We start from the raw sequence: 16,146 nt of genomic DNA on the forward strand, positions 1-16,146 counted from the left end.
CCCCACAATATTCCTTTATAATCCCAGTGATCTACAGAATTTTGTCCATTTTGGAAAGTCACAACATATAACAGATGATCAAAATAAACATTAGAAAATTGGGTAATGAAAAGAACAAATAGGGAATCAGCAAGTGGTAATGGAGTAAAGTCAATTTTGCCCTCTTTATTACCCTCTCTTACCTCCCACCCCCTAAAATCTTGTAATTTAGGGCCTATGTGCCCACATTGCAGATGTACTCATCTCTCCTCCCAAAATTGGTCTTTTTGTCCCATATATCTTGATTGTGTTAGTACACCATGCAAGAGACTTAATACTCTCTGATGAATGAGATTTACCAAGACTACTTGCCGCAGACACCGTGGGCTGTCTTTATTCTGTCAAAGCTCTGCCTTTATTCTGATATCCAATCCTCCCACAAGTGGCTCAGATAAATCCTGTTGGATGGAAAATAATCATGGTGCTCTCCAGTGACTGCTCTGGACCAATGAGATGTGACATAAAGTGTGCTGGAGGATGTCTGGGAAAAGTATCATCCTAGCTCTTAAAAAGGGACTCAGAGAAGAAATAATGCCTTTTCTGCTTCTGGACAAGCACTGACATGCAAGGACACAATGCAGTACGCTGGGACTCTGCAAGGAGCTAGCCAACACAAGATGCTGATTGAGCAGGAACATGGAAATAGCTTGAGTCCTTCATGAGCTGAGAAACTAACCAACTCTCAGGACAGATTCTGTGTCATGACACAACAGATCTCCTTATTGTTTAAGCCATTTTGAATTGGATCTTCTGTTTCTTGCAGCCCAAAGCATCCTAAATGATACCATATCTCTCTGGGGAAGCAAAACAGTCTTCTGCCTCTCCAACACCCCCACAACAAAGGAACAGTTGCTCCAAAAAAGGAAAGAGACTAAGGTTTATTTCTCAATAAGTATTTTGGGAAAATCAGCTGTGAAAAGGTATTTTTAATATCTACTCCTGATGTATGAAGGGTTCTTTGAAATCCTTCCTCACTGCATACACTGTAATAAATCCACATGAGCCACTACGAATGGTATGTGTGGGGATATACAACATACTTGGAGCCATAATATGTAAACATTAGGAAATTACCATGAAATTAGTCTTTTTTACTCATCTACTCTTATTTCCTCTTACGATTATAAGAGTGGGATATTTTTCTTGTGTCCTGCTCCACCTGATAAAAATAACAGAATTATACAAATGGAGGAGAAAGAAAACTGAGGCTCAAAGAGGTAGAAAAATTGGCACAAGGATCCACAGCTAGCTGGGAATGATTTTTTTTCTTAAGTAAAAATGCCTTTTGCATGATTTTAAAACAAAAACATTTGTTGAAAACTCAATGCAAAGTCAAACTGCAAAGACTTGGAAAGTCAAAACTGGATTTTTAAAAGCTAATTTAATCATGACAATAAAATCTCCCTTTTGAATTCACTGCTTTGAGCTTCTTCTTTCTAATATTCACCTACATCCCAATCCATATTCCTCTCAATACCATTTCTCTCTCCTAGAAAATCCTTGCGTATGGCCCATTCTCTGAGCCAGTAGTTCTTAGATCACTGTTCACATAATAATTACCTGGGAAATAAGTCAGAAATGCAGATTCCCAGGCAGAGAGCCTGACTGAGTAGACCCACAGAGCCCAGAAATGTCAATGTAAACAAGCACCCCGGGTGATTCTAACCATCCTTTGAGGCACATGACTCCAGACTGTATACTAGATTCCAAGATCCAAACAGAAAACATCTAATTATCATAGTAGATTTAAGCTGAAACTACAAAAATATGTGCATGGTTGCCTATAATTTTTATGTTCCCTCTGAGGTCTGAAACAAATCCAACATCTCTATGATTTGGATGTGCCCTGGTGATCATTTGCTTTAGAGGTTTGGAGTTTTTATCCTTCCCCCAACCCAAGACTTTTTCCCCGCCTCTGAATGAATTTTTAGCTGGGATTTAATAAAAAAATGCCTTAATTCTCCCTCTGTGGCTAAGGGAAATCAATTTTGGAAAATGTTTCAAAAGAGTACTTTAAAAAATATACAATACAAAATGTCTTGCCTTTGAACCAGAATTCTGAGATGCACAAGGCAAACAGTAGGTAATGAGAGAAGTAAACACCAGTTTTCCAGCAGAATCAGCCCTGAAACCAAAACTTAGGAAGGAAGCTGACCATTAAGTAAGTAGCCCAGAGGAACAATAGCTCAGGCGTAGCCTAGGGTAAGTCCAAACCTGAGAAAACTGGAATTAGACAAACTTCTTGTCCCAAGTTAACTTTCCCTTACTGCTTGATTTTAAAATAAGGACAGTGCTGTAAATGAGAATATAAAGTTTAAGTGGAATCTTAGAACTCCTCTGGATGCCAAAGAATTCTTTCAGACCTAAATAAATACTCTACTGGATTCAACACTGCTCATTCATATCCTTCTCCACAGGGACATTTTAAATATAGAGGCTTGGGAGACCAAGAACACAGCACACTAAGAATTTAAGTCTGCTATAGTCTAATACTAGCTCTAACCAACTCACATTACAGCATGAGAGCTTGTCTATAGGTAGATTTCTTGATAATTAAATGAACAAGAAATGCCATAAAACCATAGAAAATCATTCTCAAGTTTCAAAGATAAGACATAATGCTCAAGAAATGCTATGAAGTAAACAACTCCAGCAAGAAAATTGCTTTAAATTGGTTAGAAGGCCAAAAAAACAAAAAAGTGTCAAGGTCACAACTGTGATTTGCAAATTCCAGTTTATAACTCTTAGGTTAGTAACAAGGATGGACTGAATGTAATGGGATTGAAGGGGGAAAGAGTGGAAAAAGGAAGAGAAAGTGAGTCATCCAACCAGGAGATGAACAAGTTCAACTGTTCAAGACCTACCTTAAGGGTTTGGTTTTGTTTTTTAAATCTTTTTTTCTTCTTCTTTAAAGACTCCTAACAATCCTAAAGGAAATTTAAAAGTAGGAGAAATGCAACACTGGCTCTGCTGGGTCACCCTTCACTTTTGGTCTCTCTCGGTTCAGTTAAGCTCCTTCCAATTGCACAGCTTGAAAAGGCCCGTGGCTTTCAGATGTTTCCTAACCCTTCTCCAGCTGCTTTCCGCAGGCCTGAAGGCCTCTTTAAGACCCAATGGCCATGAAGCAGTCATGAGCTTCCCCACACATACTAGGCTGGAGGGTGCACCTGGAACCTCCTGTGTCTTGGTGTTTATCCTTCAAGTGTGCAAAGTTTTGCAACTAAGATCTAAACCAGCTTCTCTGCTTAACAAACGCCTGACTCTAGGTTGTGTGGAACCGGTACTAAACTGTCATCTCAGAGCATCTGGAGTTACTTTTTAAAGCCCAGTTCCCATTATTTTAAACATGCTTCATCAGGATTCTTTGACACCTTTAGGGCATTATCCTGGAAACTTGCATGTTATCTGCTATGCTTCCTAAGTACTCCTGAACAAGCAGCTCTGATATGGGAAGCCAAGAAAAAAAAATTGGTCAATAATGGAGCAACCGTGGCTTTGCCAAATTGCTTTCCAACAACACACAAAATACTCTTGCTTCTTGATGGAAATGAGGACATGGTTGAAATCTTCATGATATATATCATGAAGATATATCTTTTTTCCAAAGGCAATATCAAGTGCTTGACAGAAAGATGAAAACTAACCATTACAATCTCACTCAGAAGAATATCAACTTATCCCAAAGAAATACCCTAATGGCATAGCAAAGTGTGGACTATAAAGGCCAAATTTATAACATGTCAGTTCAGTAGAATGTAGGGTTTAATAATTTAGGTTAACTGTTATGCTCTCATTCTTTTCTTTTGCTCCAGTCTGCAATCAAGAACATACCACCAAAGTCAATGGAAGGTTAGAACACACACACAAGTAGTGATGAATGCAGCACGGGAAGTCAGAAATGCCACTTGTAAACGGGTCAAGGAACAGTAAATACACAAATATTCAAAACCATTCCAAGACTGTAAATGCTCCTAGCAGAAAATCAGGTCCCGACTGAATGCTTTGATTATCTCAGAGGACAAGCGAGTATTTGCTGAAAACAATTCCTTTACTCTTTATACTTCTTCAAAGGCTTTAATGCATGTAACTTCAAAAATCAATGATCCTTGCCGAAAAAGGGGAGTCTATTATCCACATTAGACAGAATGGGGAAACTAAGGAATAGAAAGTTCACTGGTTTGTTCAGGGCTGGTTAAGCAGCAGGTTAATAACAGAGTCAGCTCTAGAATCCAGGCCTCCTTACTGAAGACCCAAATTCTGTAAACCCATAACATATTTTTGTTTGTTCTTGATGAGCATAAGAACTTATAATCCCACAAAATTCTGTGTGGCAACCTGGTATCATGGACAACACACTCCAGTTTGCCCTTGATCATCACAGGCAAAATCCCCCTGAAAACTCGGCTTCGTGGCCTGGATGAAATGAGCACTTCCCCAGCATCCTCTGGGAAGGCCATCTGGCATTTGCTGCTGTTCTCCACTGCAATTAACATTTCACACATTTCTTTCCTAAGCCTCCAGCATACCTGATGCAATAGTGGGAGAGAGAAACAAAAGCAGAACTGAGATCAGCTTCACTGCTAAGATAAGAACTTTCAGGGGTAAGAAAAGGGCTAGTAATTGGTCTTAAACCTACTTCGCCAAGTGGTTCATGAGCAGCTGTAACATCTGCCGATTTTTTTCTGGGAGCCGATGAACAAGGCTGTGGATTTCAGAGACCCGAGACTCCTGGTTCTCCAGTTCTGCAAAGGAAGGAGGGAGATAATATTTTATCAGTGTCACAGCTAAACAACTTTAAGAATGAAAAATCAAGGGAAACCAAAGGATGGGCACTAACAGACGAAGGATTTCTCAAAGATTTACAATCTTGTCTTGTGTGCATACTGCATGGCCAGCATGACTAGATCTGGAAGTCCTTTTAATGGTGCTTTCTGGAACAGGGTTGCCAAAAAAAACCGTCATCAAAAAATCCAAACCAAGGTGATGATGTGATGAAACGGAGCCAGTCAACTGCACACCCAGAGCTGCTCCTGAGAACAAACTCAGGAGTAGCTGGCTCCCTAAAGGGAAGACTTCATTTCAAGGAAGTAAGGAACTTTATGCACTTGTAAAGTGATAAACAAATCTTACATGAATAACATTGCAAGGGTTTCAAATATCAAAATAACATCTCAAGACGGCATCAAAGAAATCAAAGGAAAATGTCCAGTATCCTCAAGTCACGTATGACAACCAGCCTGCTAGAAAGAAAGTAATGGCAGACAAAATATTCAAGTCTTTCTGCCAACTTGTAACCTAAATCACGGCTTGTCACATTCTCTTGGTTGAACCTGGGTAAGTGGCTTTGTTACTCTGGCAAATAGATTGATGGTGTTCATCACACCTATTTATAGAACTGATGTGAGGTTTAAGTAGAGAATGGTCGCTATGGGTTTGTAATTTCTCTAGAAAGAAATGACATAAACACCATCTTTGCTCCTAGCTTTCTCCTTCCTGTTTTAAGGGGACAACTATGAGTAGATAAGGACACCAGAACATTAGGTACTACTAAATTAGGCCAGTAGTAGCTACCAGAGTAAATATATTTTAAAGGCTGAAAGGAACCCAGGAGAGGCACAAGTTATCGACATAATAATACTGTGAAGATTCATGCTGGATTTAAATCTGATACAGAATCTTTCTGCCTCTTTACAAGAGGCCTGACCCATGTAGCCAGAGATTCCAGTATACTTAGAGTAGCTTGCACCTAATCCCTATGTATTTTAATACCAGTAATATGACACCAGGGACCTGGATGATATAGCTGAAGAATGATCAGAAGCTGTAAGTGGAAGATATAATGGAAAAGAGGACTGTGAAGTTATATAAATGGTGTCATATTCAGGGAAACATTTCCAATGCTCAATTTAGGTAATGTGCAATGTCTGATTCATTCTGCAAAATGCTACTCAAAGGCTGGAAAAAACCTAAGAAGTTAGAACTCCAATAATCAAAACTAGAAAGGCAAACTTGTTTTTCTCTATCCCTCCAACATCCTCCTCCCCTAAACAAAAAAAAAAAAAAAAAAAAAAAAAAAAAAAAAGACTTCTGAAGATTCTCTCTCCTGCTGTAATTTCAATGTGGTAGAAAGGCCCTTAGCAATCCCTATTTGGTTTCATTTTTATTCTGTGTTAGAATCTCATGAGTATGTTATGTGGCCAGTTTACATGCAGAATATGAAGGGTTAGGTAATGTTTATTTTGGGATACTGACTCTTCTTTGAAATAGAAAAATCTATTCCCTTCCCCCTAAAACTGAGACAAAAAAGACTTACTTGCTGCTTTGATGAAACTTCTTTGAAACTGGTACATCATGAGTGGTCCTGGAAGCATTCTGGAGTGAAAGGAGACAGGCCAATCAGCTTAATAATAAGAATAATCATATTTTCTCTAAATAGCAGCCTAGAGACTGACAAACTGTATTACATTTCTCAAAGACAAAGATCACAGGGAAACAGTAACAATGCAGTTTCCCTATTGCAAGAGTTCAGAGATTTCATCCAAAATTTTTATTCTCTCTCTTTTTCAGAGGAATAGATACAACTATGTTTCATTGTCAACACTAAAATAGTGCTAATGCAAGAGTCTAACACAAAATAAGAGATTTCCTTTTCAGTCAGTGACTCACCTATCAACAATAGCATTTTAAGATGTGTCTGAGAAACACGCAACTAACTACATATTTGCAATTCTTGATCTTCCCAGAGGCTTGTTGTTAGAATCAATTCATCTACAAACACTATAAAAGACTTTTGTAGGTGTTTTGGTGGTGAATTCCCTATGGAATATTGCTCCAGAATTCTAAAGGGCTAGAACCCCTAACATTATGTATGATATAAACAAATTTTACCTACTAGGGTATGAGTATGTTTAACCATAAACTTGAGTTTTTTTCTGATAGTTCAAATAAGAAACTTCTCGATAGGACTATACATTATTCTTGGCTCAGATTTTATTCTCACTGGGTCCCTTAATTCGACTCCTAGTTTTAGTTAACACATTATGTCTTACTCTTGACTCTAATTACCCAATAGCCAATAAAATCTACAACAGCAATTCCTTTTCTGTGGCCTCCTTCCTTTGCTTTCCAGCCAACTGCATCTTCAAAAAATCTGCACAAAGACTTATGCTATTTCTGATGACCATTCTCCTCTCCTTTTAAGACTAGGTCCCGGCCGGGCACGGTGGCTCAAGTCTGTAATCCCAGCACTTTGGGAGGCCGAGACGGGCGGATCACAAGGTCAGGAGATCGAGACCATCCTGGCTAACACTGTGAAACCCCGTCTCTACTAAAAAAAAAATACAAAAAACTAGCCGGGCATGGTTGTGGGTGCCTGTAGTCCCAGCTACTCGGGAGGCTGAGGCAGGAGAATGGCGTAAACCCGGGAGGCGGAGCTTGCAGTGAGCTGAGATCTGGCCACTGCACTCCAGCCTGGGCAACAGAGCAAGACTCCGTCTCAAAAAAAAAAAAAAAAGACTAGGACCCACCTTTTTCTGTAAGAAGAACTATGGTATTCCTGTCTTTCAAGTCCAGCATAAATACTTTGGTTTATTCATGAAACTAAGATGCAGGCAGCTGGTCAATAACCCAACCTTTAATAATGAAAGGAGGTATAAAGAGGGTTCAGTAATATCATTTACAAATGATACAAGGAAAATAGTATCTCCAGGGAGATAATATTGTCCAATCTAAGGGAAGGAGTCAAAAAGGAGTTCCATTACGTTCTCATTTTTAAGAACCACTGTCAGCAGTGTACTCTGTGTAAAGTATGAAACTATCAAAATACATGGGGTATGTAATCATGCATTCTTAACTGAATATGATTCATGATTCCTTGTGTTCTTAACAGATTATTCAGGGACTTTGGGGAAGACCCCATTGTAGGGTCTGTTCAAGGCTAATTATCACAATACTTCTCATATAGAACAAAGTTTCCTAAATCACTCATGGTGTCATCGCACAAAGGCAACCCATCAACTATGGATGATTTACAATTGGTTTGACCAACTGAGCTAAACGCACCCACACAGAAGCTGTTTCCACATCTCAAACACCCACCCGACAGCTCTCCGGAGTCTGAAAATAAAACTGCTTTCTTCCTGATTGCATGATAACTAGCTGGCACTCTGCCTTGCAAATGGAAAGTCCCTACCTTAGGTAGGTCTTCAGAGCACTAGTGATGGTCTTTATCTCCCATTCAGCACAGATATCTGTTTCTGTCTCAGAAGCAGTCTTGGGGTCTAAAATGAAGAAGAGACAATACATAAAGCACAGCATAAAATGGAACTAATAAATAAGCACACATAAAGGCATCCAATCTTGCTAGTAACTAGAGAAATGCAAAGTAAAACACGACGAGAATTTTTTAACCTATTAAATTAGGAAAATGTGTAAAAATCCCAGTATCTATTGCTGGCAAGAATGTAGTGAAACTGATCCTCTCCTATCCTGCTGGCAGCAGGAGAGATAAATGCAACAGTTTTGAGAAGCAATTTGGTAATATGTATCAAAGTCTTAAAAATGTTTACACCCTTTGAACCAGTAATCCCATTTCTCACAGTCTATCCTCAGAAAATAAGATAACGCAGGAGAAAAGTTACAGACCCCAGATATGCTCAGCATACACTCTTCTTTGTAAAAGCAGAAAAAAAAAAAAAAGGAGACAACCTAAATGTCCAATGATAGAAGAATGATTAAGTGAATTACAGTATGTCTACCTGATGGAATATTACCTCGCTGATTTATATGACAACAATGACTGTAAAGTAACATGGAAAATGCCTGCATTATATAATGTCAAATAAAAAAAAAAGATATGTTTGTGAGAAACTTTCTCTATGAACTTTTTATATGAACAAGGCTGAAAGGAAATACTCTAAATTAGTGGTTGGGTTAAAGTGGTGGACTGTGGTATCATTTTATTCCATTACTTTTGTATTTTTTAAAAAATTGCTTTAAGTTCAAATGTGCAATGAGAACCACCATAACTATCAGCTCTGACAATTTCTTTTGTCTCTTCTTGCATGGACTTTTAAACAAATCAGTATATTTTAAACAAGCATGTACGATAAAAGATCAGAAGAGGTAATTCCTGTAATCTTCCTGAGTGGCACACAAGGAGATGAGAAGAAGAGGCAGGGGTTAGGGAGTGTAATTGCTTCACAGATCTCCACCCTGTCCCTGGTGAGGCAGGCCAGGTCATACACGTACCGGTGGGAGGGTCACAGAGTCTTTTTCAGGGCACAGGACAGAGAATCCAGCTCCCTCATACTAGCTAAAGACTAGTTCTTTGCCCGCCAGCTCCCAGTCCTTTTTTTTTTTTTTTTTTTTTTCCCTGCATAGCACCTCATTTTGAGTAGGAGAGCAACCTTTTTCCTACTTTTTCCAGGGGTGGAAAATGGGATTCAGGACAGACTGGCCAAAAGTAGATCATCTCTCTGGACTTAATGACTGGATGAGGGATGGCCCAAGACCTAAGCCTGCCCAATCAGAGTAACTCTCCAGGAGTTAGGAACAGATATTTGCTGTTTGCTAGGCTTGCACTGGGAGGTTATGTAACTGCCAGGTGCCACCACACAGAGCCTGAAAGTCCGACAAATCCAGAGATGAGATAAGCAGAAATGGTGGATCCTGAACCCTTGTATTTGCCTCTCCTTCTTACCACATGAGCCAGTAAATTCCTTTTTCCCCTTAAGCCAGATGAGGTCAGGTTTTCGTCTTTTTACGATGCAAAGAGATCTAAATGATGCACCAGGTAAAGGGAGGCAGCCACCAGACTGCATCTTTCTGAACAGTCTCCAAGAATAATTCTGGGATATCAATGAAGAAAGCTGTTCCTCCTGCAGGGCCAACAGTCTTTCAGCTGGAAAAAAGTAAGTCGCAGGTGGGCACAAGACATTTTCTATTTACTGGGAAAGAAACCACTTTCATCCAAATAGAAAGAGGCCAAATACTCATGAATGGCCTCAGGATTTAGCCTATCATCACCAGGTAGGGGCACAAATCCAAGTGGTATCTGCTGCTCTCCGTGTGTTCCCCTGACACACACTGGGTTATGAGAGAGGAAAGGGCCCCCAGCTCATGAAACGTGTGGCTCTCAAAGGCACAATACCTGTATGATGTTTGCAGGTGACCATGAGCAATAAAATGAAGTCTTTCTTGTCACATGAAACAAACAAGGAAGAACCTAAAGAGCACAATTTTATTTCTGGGGCCACAGAACAGTAAATTCCATAGAGTCCTGTCACAGCAAATTTCTGAGGAGTTCACAAAATGTGATTTTCCCAGTATCCAAAATGTCTGCCACTTCAATTCGTGTCTTTGTCATCTTGCACTCCCTGAATGGCTTTTTCCTGCAGAAGAGTATGTATCAAAAACCTCTGCTTTGCATGACCTCTTTCCCTCCCCATCCTAAGACACATGGAGAGCTGCCATCCTGCATGGTTCCTGGATGTGAGACAAATGTTACTGTACATTTTTCTAAGGAAGAAACCAACTTCTACCCAAGAAGAGTGAACATGAAACTGAACAAGCAGCAGTTGGCAAGTCTGGGAGTTGTGAACTGTTCCATGAACCACATTTAGCAAACTAATGATTAGCTTCCACTTATTCGGGCTCTGTAACCATAGGAATATTGCGTAACATTAGAGAGGAGAGTCAAATTACAGCCCGGCTAAAGGGCTTTTTATAGCACTGATGAGGCAAGGCTCATAACTCAAGCACATCCATTTTAATTCATTTAAAATCCAAACTAAGTTGAATACAGCCTCCCAAGCTACACCATTTTCAGAAAGTGCTGCTGATTTCCACACCTCCCTCCTGATGCTCCCCTCACATACAGAAGCTTCCTGATGGCATCTGAATATGCTGCAGAGACACCATTTACACTCTTCTTTAGAACTCAGTACCTTTCTCTCCACCATGTCCCTTGACCACTGCTGCTCAGGAAAACAGATCGAAACTAGAGGAGCAATCCAGTGTACTAAAGGCATCATGTGGGGAAAGCAGAATGAATGTTATTTCCTCCTGAACCTACTATCACATGAATTCAGAAAACTAGAACACACAGACTGGAAGCAGTGGTTATAAGGGGAGAACATCTTAGAAATGTCACACTTGGATCAGTCCCAAGAGTCATCTAGTCTATCACTGTGCTGCAGACAAAATGAAGGATATTTTGGAGGAAATCATTAGGAAAGTTACCTATGTACACTTAAATTTCCTAATACTACATTATACTGTATGCAAATTAATGTTTTTCTCTCTTTAAGTGAGAAAGTAATATATGCACATGTTAAGAATTCAAAGAAAAAAAGACATATACGTGAAAATGTAGAGGCAACTGCTAATGCCAGTTTTTTTATGTGTATATCCTATCTCTAACAGTCCCTTCTGTTTTGAGATCCGAAAGCTCTTACTGGCTCAAGCCCCAGTCTTATGAGGGCCTGCCTGAAGCATCCCAACAGGCAAAGGTTATGGTGGCTGGAGCAGAGGAGGAGGTGAGTTTCCATCTGTGTGTCTCTTCTTTGGGGACTCAGGATAGTGATTAGTAGCCGTATTGCTAGCTCCCAGAATGATCAATCCTCTATCCAAGTAGTCTATCATCTTCTGGTCCTGTCATCCTTGGTCTGCTCCCCTTTACTGGTAGGCAAAATTGGACGTTTGCTCTTCCCATGGTTCCCCTACTCCAGCAGTCTACAGTCTTCAAAGTCTGAGCTGTTTCCACTCAATCCTATGCAAACCTTTAGGTCTTAGAAATCATCATAAAGCATTTTGATTTCTTCAGAAAGAAGTTGTTGATTGCTTTTATTTATGCCACTCTGTGGAAAGACACGGGAAATAAAGGGCATAGAAAAAAGAAATGCAGACATTCAAGGTCCCAGAGTAAGGGAGGATAGTTCACGGCTGGGTCTGAGGTAAGTGGGGGAAGCATGCTACTATAATTCTGTGCTTTACAGCACTGCTCTATAATACCTTCGTTGTGTTCTCTGTTTTACTAAGTTTGCTTTAAATGTGGTTTCAAAAAAAAAAGAGAAGAACAAAAAAGGTTACAGGATGAGAAAAATAGTGATGCTGAATTTGCAGCCCTTTACCATCATGGTAAAAACACATACACAAAAGGAACACAAATTTTTAATAGCACAGAAAATTAGGCTCTCAGTCAACATTCTCCTGCCACCAGGATATCCACTAGGCAAAGCTCAGATGAAGGCCTGAGGAAAACTCAGCTAGGGAAACAACGTGATAGGTGGTGGCCCTCTGCCCACCAAAAACTTAGCCCAAGCCACCCGGGGGTGTGGGGAAAAGGCTATGCTGCAACCCCCCAACCCCACTCCAGCACACACACTACTGGGGGCTACTTTCTGGGGTACCCAGAGCTGTCATGAGATTATAATCCAGGCAATGAAATCAGACTGCAGAGCAGAAGTGGAGAGGAGTCCTTTTATATCAAGGCAAGTGAATTCAGGAGAGCCCTAGAAGAAACATGACAGCCATGAGGGAAGAACCACAGCACGCTTCAGATTACCCAGGAGTAAACTTGGCTTCTCCCAGGACCATGACCAAATAGCAAAACCAGGAAAAATCAATGCAGGCTTAGAGGTCCACTAAATGAAAGCTTTAAGAATGCCAGAAAGTTGGCTCAAATCATGTACAATAGCCCTCCAATCATCATGCAAGATAATGATTCTAATAGCATTCAGGAAAATAGCAGAACAAGGAGAATCTCCACAGTGAGTTTAAAAGCAAAGGTTTGATTAAACAGAAGATATAAACTCCTATAAAATATTTGTTGGCAAAAAATACAGAGATCAAAGCACTCTGAAAAATAATTCAGACAGCACCTGCTCTGTCACATAAATAAAATTCAAAAAATATGGATGCCAGAAACTAAGACAACAACATAAAACAAGAAATAGACCGAAATAATAAAGATTACAGATGAAAAGTAGAAATAAAAGGAGTTAAATAAGATAATAAAGACACTGGAAAATCCAATTACAAAAAGTTAAAATATGCATTGTAAACAGCAAAATAATAATCACAGTCGACCCAACAATTTTAAATGAGTAACACTGAGATGGGGGACAAGTTTGAGAATTTTTGCTAGAATGTAAAGAATCGGGAGAAAAATTAAACATTAAAAAGGTGAAAAATGTCGGTGTGTTTAAAATACTGAGAATTACAGAAAAACAAACAGTAAAGAGATTTGTTTGCCTTTAGAAAAATATGTATACAAACTCCTTCAATGGCCCTCAATATGTATAAAAGAATGATTACATGGTGATATATAAAAGTAGTGGAAAGGGGAAAATGACTCATTATATGGATACCAGTCAACTGGACAAGTATTAGAGAAAAAAGGAGAGTTTCCATTTTGCATGACAGATTTTAAGGGAAATTAAGGTTTTTGTCATTCTAGATTGGGTAAGGGGTTTTGTTTGTTTGTTTGTTTGTTTTTGAGACAGAGTCTCATTCTGTTACCCAGGCTGGAGAGCAACGGCACGACTCAGCTCACTGCAACCTCTGCCTCCCAGGTTCAAGCGATTCTCCTGCCTCAGCCTCCTGAGTAGCTGGGACTACAGATGTGCACCACCATGCCCGGCTAATTTTTGTATTTTTAGTAGAGATGGGGTTTCACCATGTTGGCCAGGCTGGTCTCAAACTCCTGACCTTGTGGTGCACCCTCCTCGGCCTCCCAAAGTGCTGGGATTACAGGTGTGAGCCACCGCGCCTGGCCTGGGGAAGGTCTTTTATGGCACAATTTGTTTAGAAAAAAGATAACAGACTGGATATCATAAAAATTTAAAATAGCCAGGCATGGTGTCTCGCACCTGCAATCCCAACACTTTGGGAGGCCAAGGGGGGCAGATCCCTTGAGCTCAAGAGTTTGAGGCCAGCCTGGGCAACATGATGAAACCCCATCTCTACTAAAAATACAAAAATTAGCTGGGCATGGTGGACTACCTGTAGTCCCAACTACTCAGGTAGCTGAGGCACAAGAATCACTTGAACCTAGGAGGTGGAGGTTGCAGTCAGCCAATATAACACCACTGCATTCCCACCTGGGTGAAAGAGTGAGACCCCCATCTCAATAAAATATTCATAAGACAACAAAAACAAATGCACCATAAAGTTTAAGACAAATAATAATCTGAAAAAACATATTGAAAATATAGCCTATAGATCTAAAAGGGTCTTGTAATCAAAAGAAGAACACACTGCCAGGTGCGGTGGCTCACGCCTTATAATCCCAGCACTTTGGGAGGCCAAGGCGGGTGGATCACTTGAGGTCAGGAGTTCGAGACTAGCCTGGCCAACATGGTGAAACCTGGAATCTACTAAAAAGATACAAAAGTTAACCTGGCGTGGTGGCATGCACCTATAATCCCAGCTACTCAGGAGGCTGAAGCATTAGAATCACTTGAACCTGGGAGGCAGGGGTTGCTGTGAGCCAACACTAAGCCACTGCACTCCAGCGTGGGCGACAGAACAGGAAAAATAATAATAATATTAAAAATAAAACAAAAAAATTTTTTCAAAGAAAGAGAAGAACATACCAATAGAAAAACAGGCTAAGAATACAAACAGGCAATTCAACAAAAGTAGTATAAATCAGCAATAAACATGTAAACAGTACAACCTCACCCAAAATTACAGAAATGCAAAATTAAATTTAAAAATGTACTTTTAAAAATGTTTATAATTTATATGCAAAACAGCAATACACAGCATGGCAAAGATGTGGGGTATAGGATATTCTCCTCAGACTTTGCTAACTACAAACTTGGGAATATCAACTAAGAGCCTTGAAAACATGTACATACCTTGACCCAGCAATTCAACATCTTAAAATAAGTCCAGAGGAAATAATTAAAGATGCGTATAAAAATTATAACAGCTAACATTTTATATTTAACATGAGAAGGCTCTGGACTCAGCAACCCACAGGCATCTTTTCATTCCATCCTCACATTACTATGGAGGCAGGAGCCATTATTACAGATGCGGAAATAGATGACTAGACCAGTGTGAATCATTTGTCTACGTCAAAGAAATAAGCAGTGGAACTGCAACTTATCTAATCTCAAAATGCATGCTCTTAATCTCTGCTGCCTCAATGGGGATGTTTACCCTCTGTCCTGCCTCCATAGGGATGTTTACCTGAGTGCTTTCTAGAATGATGAAGAATTGCAATTAGCCCATGTATCCAAGAACAGGGGACTGATTAAAAAGTTATAGAGCATCTATGCTATATGTGCCTAAGAAAATCATACTCTAGAAGAACTTGAATGACATGTGACAAGAGACACTCTATAGTGTTACATGAATAAAACCTGTAATATCTGCACAGTGAGTTTAATTTTGTAAACATACTGCTATATTTATTATAGTATATTATACCATACTAAATTTAAAATGTAATAATATAACATTTTGATGTCATATGACAAAACAGTTAATAAAGGTTAACTCTAGTCTATAGAACTGTTATTTTCTTCTACTTTTTGTATTCCTCCAAACTTTCACAATGACCACTCATAACTTTTCATTAGGAAAAAATTTATTTAAAATATGTACTGAGAGACAGGAAGAGAGACAGACATACACTGAACAAGTATATAGCTGATTAATATATTAAATAGTATAGACAAAAAAGTTAGGGTAAAATTTGGAAAGATTTATCTTTACTTAATATTCAGGGGGGAAATCCCCCAGACACACAGAAGGTATTCTATTTCTAGGAATCTGCAAGTCTTTGAGAGTCCTTTTCACTCTCCAAAGACTAATGACTTCTGTTGCTAGGAGGAAGGGATCAAGTGTAGCTCTTGGTAGGACACTAGTACAAAGCCACACTGCACTTGCTATGAGGAATTTTAGCAAGCTTTCTTAAGGAATCCTGATCAGTACAAAGAAGACATTCTCAAAGCGCTGGCTCTTATAGTCCTCTTCCAACCCAAAGTCCTCCAATGTATTAAGAGTGCAAAAAATAAACTCCAAGTAATCCAAAAAAGTCTCTGGTTTTACTTAATTCTCAGCCTTTTTTTTTTTTTTTTTTTTTTTTTTTTT

The 16,146-nt window shown here is 39.4% G+C and overlaps 1 protein-coding gene across 8 annotated transcripts in view; it reads right to left on the reverse strand.

Annotated features, from left to right (window-relative positions):
• The window catches only part of ARHGAP26 (Rho GTPase activating protein 26), a 466,949-nt gene that overhangs the window by 172,630 nt on the left and 278,173 nt on the right, over nt 1-16,146 (reverse strand). For all 8 annotated transcript variants that reach the window (XM_050794915.1, XM_050794913.1, XM_050794910.1 and 5 more), the window contains exons 15-17: nt 8,231-8,318; nt 6,353-6,411; nt 4,676-4,781 (exon numbers count right to left, since the gene is read on the reverse strand). In XM_050794915.1, coding sequence (XP_050650872.1) covers nt 4,676-4,781; nt 6,353-6,411; nt 8,231-8,318 — 253 coding nt within the window. The remainder of the gene's footprint in view (nt 1-4,675; nt 4,782-6,352; nt 6,412-8,230; nt 8,319-16,146) is intronic.

This window comes from Macaca thibetana, chromosome 6, assembly GCF_024542745.1.
Source record: "Macaca thibetana thibetana isolate TM-01 chromosome 6, ASM2454274v1, whole genome shotgun sequence".
Lineage (NCBI taxonomy): Eukaryota > Metazoa > Chordata > Mammalia > Primates > Cercopithecidae > Macaca > Macaca thibetana.